This window comes from Tachysurus fulvidraco, chromosome 17 (assembly GCF_022655615.1).
Source record: "Tachysurus fulvidraco isolate hzauxx_2018 chromosome 17, HZAU_PFXX_2.0, whole genome shotgun sequence".
NCBI classification, from domain to species: domain Eukaryota; kingdom Metazoa; phylum Chordata; class Actinopteri; order Siluriformes; family Bagridae; genus Tachysurus; species Tachysurus fulvidraco.
The window spans coordinates 18,238,749-18,254,429 of NC_062534.1; the positions used below are offsets into that span (position 1 = coordinate 18,238,749).

The 15,681-nt window shown below is 39.9% G+C and overlaps 2 protein-coding genes across 8 annotated transcripts in view; one reads left to right on the forward strand and one right to left on the reverse strand.

The window, feature by feature from the left end:
- The window catches only part of fam13b (family with sequence similarity 13 member B), a 35,840-nt gene extending 33,489 nt beyond the window's left edge, over positions 1-2,351 (forward strand). For all 6 annotated transcript variants that reach the window (XM_047802644.1, XM_047802643.1, XM_027136014.2 and 3 more), the window contains one exon: positions 208-2,351. In XM_047802644.1, the coding sequence (XP_047658600.1) occupies positions 208-331 (124 nt within the window). In that variant the 3' untranslated portion in view covers positions 332-2,351. The remainder of the gene's footprint in view (positions 1-207) is intronic.
- klhl3 (kelch-like family member 3) lies at positions 2,158-15,466 on the reverse strand. Of its 2 annotated transcripts, none has more exons than XR_007138370.1 (15): positions 14,936-15,466; positions 13,945-14,064; positions 13,578-13,684; positions 13,343-13,464; positions 12,700-12,862; positions 12,479-12,588; positions 11,279-11,395; positions 10,989-11,138; positions 10,201-10,318; positions 9,915-10,112; positions 8,404-8,505; positions 6,935-7,063; positions 6,710-6,816; positions 6,082-6,225; positions 2,158-5,998 (listed from the first exon to the last, which is right to left on the reverse strand). XR_007138370.1 is itself a non-coding variant. In XM_027136015.2 (15 exons), exons 1-15 carry the CDS (start codon positions 14,947-14,949, stop codon positions 5,970-5,972), a joined length of 1,764 nt encoding a protein of 587 aa, XP_026991816.1. In that variant the 5' UTR covers positions 14,950-15,464; the 3' UTR covers positions 2,158-5,969. The 2 variants fall into 2 exon arrangements, 1 of the variants encoding a protein (XP_026991816.1); XM_027136015.2 differs by having other exon boundaries at positions 6,676-6,816; positions 14,936-15,464.
- Between the last annotated feature and the right edge of the window lie 215 nt (positions 15,467-15,681).

The following is a 15,681-nucleotide window of genomic DNA, read 5'->3' on the forward strand; positions in this document are numbered from 1 at the left end:
ACACGCTAATATTTCTCATGTGCACATAAACAATCAGATTTGGAGAAATTTAATAAGCTAAATTAATACTAAGCTAAATGGAGAGGTTGGATCTTAATGCAGCTGCTGAAAAAAGTGCACTGCTGCAGTGTTTATTCGGGCCGATGGTGTCAAAATGAAGTAATCCACACAGCCGTTTCACTGACCAAGTCTCTTCTCTTCCAATAGGAATGTACAGAAGGAGGACCGCGTGCCCATGTTGGACGAGTACAAGGAGTATAAACGCATCAAAGCCAAACTGCGCCTGCTCGAGGTCCTTATTAACAAGCAGGACACCTCCAAGTCCATCTAGAGTGCAGCATGTAGCGTCAGTACCACCACCGCAACACCACCAACCATCCACGTCTACATCCCATCACCTAACAACCAACTGCTTTCTCTTTCAGAGATCCAACAGTGGGACGTTCTCTCTGTCCCAAGTTTTATGTATAGAAATATATATATATATATACAGTTTTAGTTTCACCTGCTTGATTTTGTTTGATCATAAGTGAGAAATCCTCAGCATGAAGAGGGACACACTCGGCATTTGTGTCGCTTCATCAGAAGCGTGTGTGGACAAGAACAGAACTTCCTACATCATCCAGCATCTTTCTTAAGACTTATACTGTTTATTAAAACTGCGTCCCCAAACCCTGAGGACATGATACACTATTAATGTGTGTTCTGGACAGAAATGTGTGTGTGTAAAAATCATACTCTACATATGTCCACATTTCATCTAAAAGGAGTTACTAATATTATACTCTGAATGTTAGTGGTGTTTTCTTTTCTTAGCTACTCTCTAACACGATAAACAAGAGAACATGTCGGTGCTCTTATTCGTTTCTTTGTATTTACACGTGTCTTCTCAGCAACCAGACGGTTGATCAGACTGACCAGAGAACTGAATGTTAAATTTAAGCTTGTGCTCCTTTCTCGCTGTGTTTGAGTACTATGTAACTAGGTGTATATTTATTTATAGCATTTCCTCACTGTCGACGGTTCACGTGTCTCTCGGATAAATAACGGATCACAGACTCATCGGGGAAATGAGCGCACTAAATATCTAATCTGAGGGTAGGAATGATTATTTGTTTCGTCTAGGGGTCATATTGTGCTCACTCATGTCACTCACTGTGGACGGTATCATTAAACCCGTGGTTAATCAGCCTGGCTAGTGTACGGTCAGGTGATGAAGCAGTGGTGTGTGTGTGTGTGTGTCCTCTAGTACAGTGCAGCTTTACTGAAATCCTGGGGAACTTCTCTGGGATGCTAATACTAATTTCACAGAAAGTGAGCAGCTGGAACTAGTCATTAGTTCATCATTGACTCATGTTTAAACCTACATTCCATCAACTTGACTCGCTCTAAAAGGACTGTAACGTGCTCAAGGACACCTGTTTTATCTTTCTGTTGAATTCACTTCATCATCATGGGCTTGTCAAGATTAGCTTTCCTTCCTGGAGGACATTGTAGCTCAGTGGACTAATCACTGACCTGAAACTATAAGTTTTATATATATATATATATATATATATATATATATATAATCAGTTGAAAAAAAAATCTTCAAACATTTATAGATGTCGAACTTGTATTGTGCTTTTTATGCTTGATCAAGCAGCTTGAAAGTGAGAAGCACTGCTGATCTATTTGCATTAAGCTCTGGGCATTAAGTGCAGCAACAATGGGCACTTGTAATGAGTCCAAGTCGAGAGGAAGTGTGTAGTGCGAGATGTTTTAGTGTGTACAGTCGTAGGGAGAAGCACTAGGTGTGAAACGGGGTAGTGGATGTGCTCGGCTTTTCCTCGAGTCACTCCGTGTTGTTGAAAGCAAGTAAAAAATGGGATGTTTTTGCAAAAGATGTCTAAGCTAGCGAATGTTATTTGCACAGCATTCTGAGAATGCAGCCCACTGTTTGTTTGTTTAAATTTGCTTGTACAATTTAAGCACTAATTGTATCTGAAGGATGTTACTTTTTTTTTATGCATGTTAAGCCCCTGTGTCACTTTTGCAACAGTCACTTGCATTTTTTTTAACAAACGTTATTTTGTACTCATTTTTTAACCTTTACTTTCAACAATCCATCTTTACAGTGTAGTTTCAGTGTATTATCTAAATGTCTGCTTGTTTTGTAAAAAAAAAAAAAAGAAAAAAAAAAACACGTCAGTGAGTTTGCATGGCAGATGTTTGTATTTCTATTTTTGTGCCATGAAAAAGAAGCAATAACGACGCATCAAGGTCTTTATCTGTGGAATGAAAGGACGTCTGCATCCAACGTGTGCATTTGAAATAAATGGCTTGAGACTCTTTCATGTCTAAAAAGGAAACATGCTTTTCCATTTTTTATATTCTGCTTGTAAGAAATTCTTGTTAAAAAAGGTTACAGGAAATAATTCTTACCAGCCTTCCAGAAATAAATAAGGTTTGTATAAGTATAAATGTGAATAGCAGCAACAGTGGAAGAGGCATAGCAAAGTGTTTTGTCTCTGGTTCTCGACATGTGTGGTTCTAGGCTTCCACTGACACCCAATGACACGTCACCTACATGTTTTATGCAGTAAAAATTAAGTTGCAAGTTTAACAATAACTGTATTTTACTAAATGTATATTTTTTTGGACATTAGAACCAAAAGCATTTTAACTACACGAATAAAAATGCATCAGTACTGATGACTTGCATCATAGAAATTTTTGATCAGAAAGGTTTTTTTAATTATTTTTATTTTTATGCATAAACCCTTATAGAGTTTCACGTCATATTCACTCTACCTGCTCATGTAATGTCACAAGTTTGGCATGACAAACCTTTTTTTTTTTTTTTTTTTAAACAAACTCTAAACTGTAATTGACTTGATAAACTGTCCTTAATTACCAAGTTAAAAAAAAGAAATAAATAAAAATTCACAACCCCTCGTAAATTTTAGTGTAACACAACAGACAGTTCATTTTTTGACAGTCCTACAATCTGTTCTTATTGCATTCACCGACACATTCAGGTAGTAATGTACAACGCTCATGTTGAGAATTTAAAAAAAGTACACAAGAGCAAACCTCTCACTGTTTCTGGTGCAGGCTGAGATGTTTATAGTGAGTGGGCCGTTTCCACGGCAGCATGGATTTCTGCAGATTTTAGGATCGCTTGTGAATTTTAATATGTTCTATTACATAAGAAATAAAACCCAGTAATAAAACGCATGCTGTCAAAGGACAACAATCGATGACCAGGTGGTGTAACACTTATCACCCCAAAATATTTATTTTCTACCATATTATATTATTATTTCCCTATTGGTTTATTTCTCTTTTTTTTTTTACTCTTATCAGGTTAAAAAAATAGCTTGCAGAGAAACTAAAGTCCTCTGTGTCAGAAAACACACAACATTTACACATGGTTTTAAATCGATTTTTCTTGTAGCCTCCATCATAAATTACTGTTTGTTGTTACCATAGAAATGATCATTTATTAAAAGTGTGTGCATTATTATAAACCATTATTTTAAACCTATTTTCAGTTCAGTGCTGTGGAATAAGTAGACAGAATGAATCTTGTAGATGGAAAATATCCAAACCTAACATCAGAAACCAAAAATACAATAAATCAACCTGCAGCAGCAGTTAAAAATAATAATAATAATAAAAAACTGCATACCTGGAAATATTGCTTTAGATTTTCTTCTTTTGCTGCTAAAATGACTGCAGCCTCCCAGTGGTCAAAGCTATTCATGACACTTATTTGATATACAAGTGATTAAATGATTCTATACTTACAGAAAATGTTCATTTAAAGAAACACTGCTTTAGAAGGAAGCCTTGGAGTACGACCACATGACCGAACAGCAGATTACACACTATAACATCGTTTACACAACTGCAGAGCTTCAGCTAATACAGAGACTGATACAAACTGCATTAACCCCATATGAAGGTTACCATCACTTCTGACACACGCAGAACGTGTTCGAATAACATGACACTTTCCTAACCGTATTAAAGGGGCAGTTTGTAACATGACCTAAAGCACCCTCTGCTGCCTGTAAGGCAAACTGCAATTGCGGTGAAAAGTGACAGAATTTCCACTTCTCCAAGTGACTGAACAAAAGTCCAGAGATCTACTGCATGGCAATATTGCATCAGTTATTGCAATTCAGTCTGAATTCAGATTCAGTTTCTTAGCTCATTTGAAACTCATTATAATAACTATGAGTTTCTAAAAATTCTTATTTTCAAATACCAAGTGCACCTTTGACCCCATAGTCACACAGGACTTAATACTGTTTCTGTTAGAATTGCTGAGTTTATGATAAACAATGCTGAGAATGACTCGACCACCTCTGCAATGTCTCATTCATGACAAATATAATAAACCACTGCTTGTGTAATTGCACTGGAACGGTGGCTCTAAACCTGAATAAAAGTCTTTTCCTATTCATTAAGCACAACAAACATCTGCTCTTGTATTTAAACCCCCACTGTCCTCTTCCTATAAAATACATCCGTTAGAAAAACGGTGAACCATCCGACATCAAGATTAACAGGTAAAAATAATACTTGAAATTATTTCAAATTGTGCTTGCGATAGTGTTAAGTACTAAGTTCTGTACACACATGAACCTTATATTGCCTCTGATATGTATCCAGGCTGTTAAATCTACCTCCAGTACAATATCATGATCACTGGAGCCAGAGTGCTGTTCAGTCCATCTGTTTACAGAGGATCAGTGATCCATCAGCCTGAAACAAACCCTAGAGTTACATAGGAGTCTAAAACTTGCAGAGTGGCCAGTTTTGTCTATTAGGTGAACAATTCCTATAGTTCTACTCCATTTTATCAGGTCACCCTACTGTCTAGATGGCTTTCCAGCTCCATAGTTACGGCTACTGACCCTAGTGCAGGATGTTCATCACTCTCTAGGCCCTTCATCACTGTCAGTGTTTACCACCACACCTAACAACCAGTACATGGTGGGTATCATTTCTATCTGCGACCTTTTTAATAGTGACTTCACATTAAAATAATACTGTATAAGCCTCTGGTATTCTACTGAATGTCTCCATACCTGGTCTATATGATAGTTATCTCATCACCTAATAAACTGGCAGAATCCGTAGTGTATACTCAGGCTGGTTTGCCTGATAAAAGTGAGTTTTGCAGACTACTGATATGATTTGGCACATTTCCTTACAGTGTTGATGAACTGTTCCTCTGTGCCCAAACACAGATGTGCAAAATATTAAAATCACTGTGGCACAAAAGCAGCTGGCTACAACCACACTGATTAGTTGCTTGGTAGAGTTGCTTCTACAGTACATCTATTCCATGATAAACCTTGTTAGGTTGAAGGAATGGATTAAAGAACATTAAAATATGTTTGAGAACATAACCAGAATAACACTTTGTCCTGCTCCAAGTTGAACTGATGATATTCGGGGGTGAAAACGGTTTCAGCTTGAAGTAGTGTTGTGGCTGTGATGGAGGAGATACAGTACATCATAGCTAGGCTGTAGAGAACACACCCATTTCATCCTTGGAATTTGCAGGATGCCTGAAATGTCTGTACAGTGTTTTATGAATCAGTAGTAGAGCAGAGAAATGGTTCTCTGTACCTGTAGTCAGTACCAGACGGACCACAGGCTCAGATCTGCATGCCGGGCTGAATGTCCGCTTCACTTCATTTTGCCTGCCCTTTAAACCCTGCTTGCTCCAGTCAGGCCTTTTTGCTGATGATTGCTGTGACCTCTGATAATCAGTAGAAACAGAGGGGACATGTCGAGAGCATGTGAGGGCATTTTAGCGGTCAATCTGGCATGATTTACACACCATCGTGGTGAACACAGGCTCAGTGTGACCAGGGCAGAGAGATTCTCCTCCCTCAGAGCTTTAAATGACGATATGTCTACCTCGGCCCTTCACTTTAATCAGCGAGGTCCTGCTCACTGTAGCTCTGTCATAACAGCTTGTCAATAACAGACACACCTGAAAATAAAAGTAAAAGCAGTGAGCACAGAGTGAGAGTATAACCGAAGCTCAGGAACAGAAGCTCACAGCGAGAAGCTTACCTGCGTAGCTGCGACCATTGCTCATATTGGTGGGAATCAGACTCCACTTGTCTGTAGCAGGGTTGTAGAACTCCACAGAGGACAAGTTACACGAGCCGTCATCCCCGCCGATAACATACAGCAGACCGTTTATAGCACACACTCCTGCATAGTAAAGTTACAATACGCAAACATGTCAATTTGCTGAAAATTTACACCTAAGGGTACAAAGCATGCAGGAAAATATACAGCACCCAGTGTTTCCCAGTGAGTGAATTAAACCTGCTGGGATTAGAACGGAGTTTGTTGTTTTTTTAAATAAACCGACACAATTTTCAACACAAGGTCCATAATGAAATGGTTTGCCAAGATTAGTGTGGAAGAACATAGTTCTTTCATTAACACAAAACCCTCACAGCTCACTTCCGTATAGCTCCAGCACTTCTGCCACTGCCACTGGAGTGCTGTAGGAGATCCTGTAACTACTCCCTGACTTGATGCTTACATCTAAACACTTTCCATCCTCTAGTGTTAGATGCCAGTGCACGTTTCACAGGAATATCATGTGGCTCTTGAGAAACCTCTATATCATTATACTGTGCTGAAGCTGCTCACCTGCATTCCTCCTGCACATGTTCATATCACACACCTGCTTCCAGGTGTTAGTGGCTGGGTCAAACACCTCTACACTTTTCCTCACAAGTGGACCATCGTGTCCCCCTGCTGCATACAGCTGCCCATTCAGCACACCTACACCTATGTACACACAAACCACAATTAACCTTCTGATTATATTCGGTGAACTTGCCGTTCCAGTCAAAGAGTGTCAGGAGGTGGTGGTACAAAGTATAAATGAAGGTAGATAGTTGAGTACCTGCTCCGCTCCGTCTGGTGCTCATGTCAGCCACGTAGTCCCATTTGTTAGTTACTGGATCGTACTCTTCTACAGTGCTGAGACACTGACGAGATGCACCATCATAACCACCTACTGCATACAGTTTACCTGAAAACAAACATGAAAGTGTCCTTACACTCACCGCCAACATCATGCTGATACACGTCTAGAGCCCAAAAGTGGGATCTCTGTGACTTAAACTGGATCTTCTGTGGCTAACTTTTGTGGTGAGTTATTTAATTGTTCAAGTATAACGTGTTCAAAAGCAGTACAACATTTTGCAATCACAAACAGGCAGAATTATTTATATCATCATGAAGATGTGCCGACATTCTTATGCCCCTTTTCCACCGAGGCAGTTTGAGTGCTGGTGCTGCTACTTAAGAACCACTTTTCCTGGTCCAGAGCTGGTGCTCTGGACCAGGAAAAGTGGTTCTTAAGTAGCACCAAAACATTGCTGGTCCTAAAAACCGCTTGCATCAGGGGTTGTGGGCGGGGCTACTGTAAGCGTATTTGATAATGTACCTTAAGTATACTAATGTTTAATGTTCTGCCAAATGCTGTAAATGTAAATGTAATGTTTAATACACTTTTGCTTTACCGCAATATGATCAATTATCATCAGCACACATGATAGTAGGTAGCTACATGCTAAGGCAAACTTTTTTCTGTGTTAATGATAAAATAATGTTATGTACATTCTCGATTACAACCCCCGTTTATACAATTTACATGAAGCTGCATGTACACGTTGGATTCGCTGCGTTTGGATGCTAATGTAGGTTCACAAAGCCATGAGCATTAACAGTAAAGCCGTAAAACATCCGCCATTGTTGATGTTGTGTTTGCCGCTGCTGCGCTAAAGTTGCTGGGAAAGGTGACACGTATACGGTGACGTCAGACTCGGCTCTGTGATGGCTCTCTAACCGATGGAAAGGCAAACCGGTTCTTAGAAGGTTCGCCAGTGAAACCAACTTTGAACCAGCACCAGCACTAGCTCTGAACCAGCACCTGGTTCTTTTTGTGTGAAAAGGGGTATTATTAGTGTGTTCACAAAGTTCTTACAGTTCTTAAAACAACAAAATTTGTTTCAATGATAGGCAAAATCTAAAATTATTTTTAATGAGACTTTTTGCTAGTAATCTTGCTGCTTTAACGAACTGATTAAACCAAAGAACTGATCAGAAAAAGGAGCAACGTTAATCCAATCAAAATTTGAACACCAGCATCATCTGTGGGTTCCTGTTTGTTGCGGTTTTCTGTACAAAGTAAAACACAAGTGTAAAAAAAAACTGAAGTTCCTGAGTTTGCATATCTTGCCAAGCTGTTGTCAGCAGTGCTGGTCAGTGGAGAAGCAAAATAAGAACCAAAACAACATTTCACAACCAGAGCAGAAACCAAATTTAGGTGTGCATTTAACAAAACATGGGAAATGCAAGAGTGTTTACCATCCACCACTCCCACCCCTACACTGCTTCTCCTGGTGTTCATAGGAGCCACAAAAGCCCAGTCATTAGTCTTGGGGTTGTACGCTTCCACTGAGGCCAAACCTGGGGAAAAAAAGACCAGAGTAAGAGTGAGTGTGTGTAGCAATGCCTACACGTGCACAAGCAACCACATGGAACAGATCACACATCCACAAAGACAGCAGATCACCACATATGGTATTCTCTCTTACTGAAGACCTGAAGTAGAGCCAGCTACTAGCACAGTCTTGTAGTAGTACTGCAGTTTTTCTGCAGATCACATCACAGGAATAGTCAAGAAAAATCACTCTTATGCCAAATGCTGAGACATAATAAACTTCAGGTGTCTGCTGACATGTAAGCTACATTAGTCTTGCCAAATTCTTGGAAATTATTCAAGAGTCAAGCAAAATATCAAATAGCAGTAACTACCACGACAGCCGTGTATGGCCAAAGGTTTGTGCACACCTGACCATCACACACATGCGTATGCGCACCTTAAACATCCGATTTCATATTTAATCCACTCCTTTGCTGTTGTAACAACCTCCAATCTTCCAGGAAGACTCTCCATTTTGGAGTGTGGCTGTAGGGATATGTTCAGTCATATAGGGCTTGCTTCATGCAGTCATGTCTGGACCTTTTAGTTCCAATGGAAATTGTAATGATACAGCATACAAATAAATTCTATACTAATGTTTGTTTCTGATTTGTGACGATAGTTTGGGGAAGATCCACACGTGGGGTGATGGTAGGGTGTCCACAAACTTTTAGACATGTAACTTTTGCTGGATACTGAAGATCATGGGTTTGAGATCATATCACAATCATATGAGACAATATCTCAGAATTGCAAATTTCAAGATAGTTATAGATATACATGTGATAAACAACTTGGGAAAATGTAGGTGCTTTGGGGCTTTGGATAGTGATAACTTCGCTACCTTGGGCTTCTCTCGATAGCTCTCACAATGTTAGTCATCAACTTCTGTTGCTTTTCTTGGCTGACCAGTTCAATGTCTGGTTATTAGTACACTAGTGGTTTCTTTCTTTTTTGGGACATTACAAATTGATGTACTGGTTTGCCTAATGCTTGTGCAATGACTAATCAATTTTTTCCTCTTTTATCAGCTTCGGCACGATTTGTTTTTCTCCGATGGAAAGAACTCTGGTCTTCATGTCGGTTTTTGAACAGCCTTGAAAAATCTGCTTTCTCCAGAAGTCTTGTATGATGCACAGCAACAGAAATACACAAGAAACACTGTTATGGTTTGGGAGGTTGCTTTTTTCTTTAGTTAATACACTTCATATGTTAGACCCTGCCTATATACATGTTAAGATATGTATGTATTAATTCCAAGCTCCATATGTTTAAAGATGACATTTTTGGAAACTATTGGATAACAGTATTGCTCCACTTGCTTTACCTGCTGAATTTGCTTTCATTTATGAGATGGACAATAGGTTATTTTCTGTTAGACTAGTGTTTATACCTGTACTGCCATCAAAACCCCCAACAGCATAGAGAAGGTCCCCCAGCACGGCGGCTCCCAGTGTGCTGCGACGCTCCTGCATGCTTGGAATAGAACTCCACTGATCCCTCATACCATCGTACACGTCCACGGTCCTCACACGCAGAGAACCATTAAAGCCTCCCACTGCAAAAACTTTACCAGCCATAAACACTACCCCTGTACAACAAACACACACGCACAGGGTCAGGGCTCCCTCAATGTGAGCAATAAAAAATGAGGACAGAGACACTGAGAGAAGACATGCCTGCTCGGCAGCGTCTTGACGGCAGATCAGCCACCTGGTACCAGCGATCCTCCTGGAGATCATAGCACTCAACGCTGCGTATAGCTTTAGGGGCCTGACCACCAACCACTATCATCACCTAGCAAAAAAAAGAAAAGAAAAAAAAAGACGACACTTTAATTCAGTTGCACTATTCTGACACCATTACAGGAATATTCATGTTTATCTGCTGCAGAATGTGTGAGATGATATAGAAAAAAAAATACCACATCATCTGTATACAAGTATGTAAAAATGATTTGCTAGCCAACTGGGCAACTAAAAGCCCCATTGTTACCCACTCCTATTTTCGCTATCTGACTGGGCTAAAAAGTGGTAGATAATATAATGTAATAGGATATGAGGAACAGTGTAACATAACAATTAAGTCTAGTAAGAAAACAAACAGGTATATCATTAAAGGACATCACATTCTGTCCTCGAATAAAAAAAAAACAAATAATTGGGCAATGTTCCATCTACAAGCTGCAATGTTCTATCCTCACACTGCTTGTAAACAAGATCATTCAAGCCTAGCTAACATCTTTATTTTTTTAAATATTTAAACACAAGGTAAACAAGTAGTGCTAGAAAGAGAGCTATAGACATTATTGTCTACACCTGTTTTTTGTTCAATATTGTATTTTAATGGAAGTCTAAGGACAGTTATTGAGTAGGATTTTCATTATATTTCATTTTTATGTAAATAAACATTCATTTCTCAGAAGATGACCCAGAAATCAGGCGGAAATCCACACGTTATTTCACACCTTAGGCAGGCTGACAGGCGTCCGCGGCCGAGTCCTGTCTGTCTTTATCAGGTGCCGCTGGTCTGCAGGTAACAGGTGATACTTCATGGCTTCGATTAGGAAATCCTTACATGTGTTGTTGTTTTTTATCAAGGGCTCCTCCTCTACAATCTAGACAAGATACACAAACACCTCAGTAATCCATGTGGCTCCAAGTAAAAAATGAAACAACAAACTTTCTAAGGAAAAATAAAGAGTCAGTACAAAATGAATGCCAAGTACACTGTCTGAGCAGTTGTAGACTTGCCTACCTGAACCAAGTAATCTCTAGATAACAATGGCAGGCGAACATGCTCCATGAGCTTTGGCATGTGCTCTAAGCGTGCTTCCTTATCGTGCTTTATCCATGTTATCATGGCTTCAAACACCTGAGGGAAAAAATAAAAGCATTTTAGTTTTCTTTCGACTGATAAAGCATAAGAAAGCAGAACACATCCAGTATCACCTGCTCACATTGCCACTGCACTGGATAACAGTGGCTGACAGCAGCTCAATGTGTGAACACTAATGTGGGAGGTAAAGCAGATGGAGAGAGCAGCTAATGGAGCGTGAGGCCTCCGACTGACACATGGCTCATCTCCTCATTCTCACAGCAGCCTGCTGATCTGATCAGGCATCGAAATAGATGAACAATCCAAGCGCACCTAAACTGAGAGAGGTCTGGAACCAAGACTAGCACATGCCCTATAATAGTGCAATCAAAAATATTTTAACTTCTTGAAATCTGCTATCTGTTTTATATTGGTTATGTATCTGAAGGGAGAAAAAAAAAACTATTTGAATGTTGCTGTGAGAAAATATGGCTTAACATATAGAAGTTTCAAAGCCAACCTGGTGTCTTGTAAACATTACTGTCTTTAAATCATGTGTTCACCTACTAACAGTACATCAATTAGGGTGGCAAAGGGGCGGAAAGTTTCCGGCAAGTATTCCGGTAACTTAATCTGGGGAATTTTGGAAATATTCGAAATTGGAAACTTTACAGGAATTTATGGGAATTATTTGAAAATATAGGGAAATTTATATAAACTATATCATATACAACCATAAATAAACATTTTGTTTGGTCATAAGCAGACATGCATGCAAGGTAATACACATTTTAAAAATGACATCTTGAGTAATTTAATTGTAAGTAGAACTTTAATTGATTCTTTCATTAACTTGTAATAAACATAATAAACTTAATAATTGTAATAAACATATTTCCCTATGATTGCTGTAAAATTAAAGCATCCCCAACCCTTGCCCTTCTAAAAAAGATCCAATAAAAATGTAAAATGAAGCATTTTTCCTCAAGCTTATTAGGTCTCTAATTCTGTGGTAGTCAAGGCCTGGAAAATGGAGAGGAATCTGTTTTGTTTTTTTTAATATCGGGAGAAGTGAGTGTGTGGGGGATACATAGACAATAGACAAACCACAATGGGAATAAAAACAGTAACAACGGTTACCTTCTCTTCAGTGGATACGGTCAGCTTGTCACTGGAGATAAGACTGCACACCTGTTGCAGGGAAAGACTCATGAACTCTTCTCCCAGCATGACCTCGCTAAAATGCTGCTCTGAACAGAACAAAAACACCACAAACACACAGTTTACACGAACACTATATATATATCCCCCGGCTCTATTCTGACATGCTTGAGCAGGATGCACAGAGTTAACAAACTCACCCGCGTAGGCATGAGACTGGCTGAACAACTCAGTGCAGGTGTGCAGGTCAGCGAAGGCACGGATGCCCAGGCAGTTGGTGGGATGGAGCTGGGCCTGCAGGAACTCACAACACACTTGTCTAACCTCCATTAGCTGCAGTAAGCTGGCTGCCGGCAGCAGCACCTGTCCAACACATTATACTTTATGTAGGATCAGCAATAAAACACTACCAGACATGTTATTGCTGGCCTAAGTGTTAGATGCCAGTGCACGTTTCACAGGAATATCATGTGGCTCTTGAGAAAAATTCTTGCGAATATAGTTTCTTTTACTAACAAACAATCCAACAAAATGCCCAAAAAACCCACAGCAGGGTCTGATATTCTCAACACTTCCCTGAACCATCAATCCAAAAAAACAATAGAAAACAAAGGCAGCAGTTTCCCCTGCTCTTTACACATTTCCCCTGTTAAAAATGAAAGGAAATGCATGCCTCGAAGAGATCTAGATGGAGAAACTAGAGAAAGAAAGCATAAGCACATTCCAATGCAAGGAAGAGAAAAACAGGCAGGTGAAAAGCGTAGCTGAACTATATAGAGGCACTATAGAGGCACATACCCATATGCAGTGACACTAAGAAAAACTGCTTGTGTTTCAGTCTACCTGCACGTTGTCCTCTGTTACTTCGATCTCTGCTGTATAAATATAGTCCACCAGTTTCCTGAGTGTCTGTCCATCCACGTCCCTTATCTCAACACATGAGGCCTTACTTTCACTCATTTCTCCTGAACACAGTAGACACAGTATCAGCAGAAAACCTTTAGCAATCTATTGATCATAACCTGCTCTCTGTAAATCCTGGTATATATAATTATTGCTTAAGAAAAGGGGGAGGAACCTGTAAACATAGCACAGAAGTAGGGACTACAGGAAGCCAGCACCAATTTATGGGCAGGAATCTCCTCTTCAGCAGCTACCAGCAGCACATCACAAAGCATCTTCCTGCTGTGTTCACATGCAAAAATAAAACAAAATAGTTTAGATTAAACTCGACATAATCTTAATCATATGTGCAGCAGTCTAGGAAAACCCATTGGTGGAGATTTGGATGTTTTTAATCCAATATTAAACAGCATAACTCAGGGGTGTACAATCTTATATCTATGGTTTAGCTTCTGCTTGGTTGGAATTAAAAGCCTACAGACAAACTGAGGCCTTTTCTGATGTCTATACAACCCTAGCATAATTTATTTCCATGCACTAACCTTCTCAGGTCGTTCATGACCCTAAATGCTTTCCTCATATGCATGTGATTGAAGGTGTGCATCCCTGGCTCTCTCCCGTCCACGTCTAACTCCAACACCGTCCCGGATGGAGCCTGGCTCCTGGTAATGACAAACAATTCATGTAAATTAGATTTCATTTGTATATTAATTGTTAACAGTATGCGTTGTCACCAAAAAAAAAAATCATGTATAGAAATCTGGACGTGGTTTAGGTTTCCGTCCCTAACAAACAAGTCAGAGGTGAAAGGCCCAAGGACAAGCTCTCTGACATGACACCAATGAAGAAACCTTGATTGTAACTGAACTCAAAAGGGAGCTTCATCCTCAACTGTGTAACAATTTCAATAGCAATTCTTAGAAGGAACAAATCTACAGTGCTCAGGTGAAATTCTCCATTGAAGCAAGGGTGACATTTGGGCACAATTTTGTTTTGTTGTATTTGAAGTACAAGTCTTTAGGGAACCTACCTGGGGCCAGTTACAGCAAGTAATCAATAAAGTAAGCTGGGAGAAACAACACTACGTGTAGTGTATGAGTTGCCCAGACTGGTATTAAACACTAAGGTCGGTGGACTACGGATATACAAGACCACCATTGCTGTCATGTCCTTACCATAAACAACTAGCACCAACTAGTCGACTGAACGCAGTGTTATCGACATGTCTAGCTGTTCATTTTTCAACGTGTACAGCGCTTAAACTTACTTAAACGTTTAGATACAAAATATTTTAAATTGTGCAGATATATATGCTTGTCTTATCCTGACACCAGAGTAGATATCAAGCTAAATCCTTTCTCTAGAATATTGACTTGGACCATGATAAACAGAACTAGCTAGTTTGGCTAACGGTGCGTTCTAACACCTCATGCTACTGTTAACACATTTCTGAGCATTGGTTTGTGTATTTTCTTGTTCTCGGCATATTTAAATCCTAAAGCCTGGGTGAAAAAATGTTGCGTGAAAACTCACCCGATAAACTCCATTATTTCCGGAACACTCGCACGGTGGCTAACGGTGGCAGGTTTGCTAAAGCTAGCTTTAGCTAGCAAGCGCTACCGTTCGACCGGCTGCGGCTCGCGCCTCATAACCGCCGGGTTTATCCCAATCTTCGTTTCGCTATGGCTGCGAGGTCAACCAGAGTTACGAGTAGTGCACTTGGCTGTGGGTTAACTTGCTATGTGCTTCAATGAGGCAGCTGAATGTTGTTTACATATTGCAAGGCAAGTCTAAGGACCCGAGGTGAACTGGTCAGTGTCGTCCAATCAGCGCCCTGAGATCCGTAACCAAGTAACAAACTAACGTGATCCTGACTTTGTTCAAAATGGCAGGTTTGCATGCTTTCTACTACGCTTTCTACTACTATGTGGGAGGATGTTGTAGACTAGTGTTTAAAGTGTTTGACGATTGATCAGAAGGTCATGGGTTCGCATCCCAGCCTCACCAATCTGCCACCGCTGGGCCCCTGATCAAGGCCCCTCAATTTGGCTCAGTTGTAAAAATTAAAACCATGTAAGTCACTCCGGATAAGGGTGTCTGTTTAATGTTGTAAATGTTATGTGCAGAAAACTCTGATTATCTTCAGTTACAGTCCAAAATATCTTACCTTTTGTGCCCTCTAAGCTGCACGGAGGTAGCAGTAAGGGGTTTTATGGCAGAATTTTTTTTATGGCATGTGCATTGGTGTGTAATAATAATAATAAATAATAATTCAGCCC

Excerpts from the sequence above, each read along its gene's own strand:
- klhl3 (XM_027136015.2), bottom strand. Across the intron at positions 13,685-13,944 it reads GTCATGAACGACCTGAGAAG|CAGGAAGATGCTTTGTGATG; the intron begins GTTAGTGCATGG and ends ATGTGAACACAG. Across the intron at positions 13,465-13,577 it reads CTTCTGTGCTATGTTTACAG|GAGAAATGAGTGAAAGTAAG; the intron begins GTTCCTCCCCCT and ends TACTGTGTTCAG.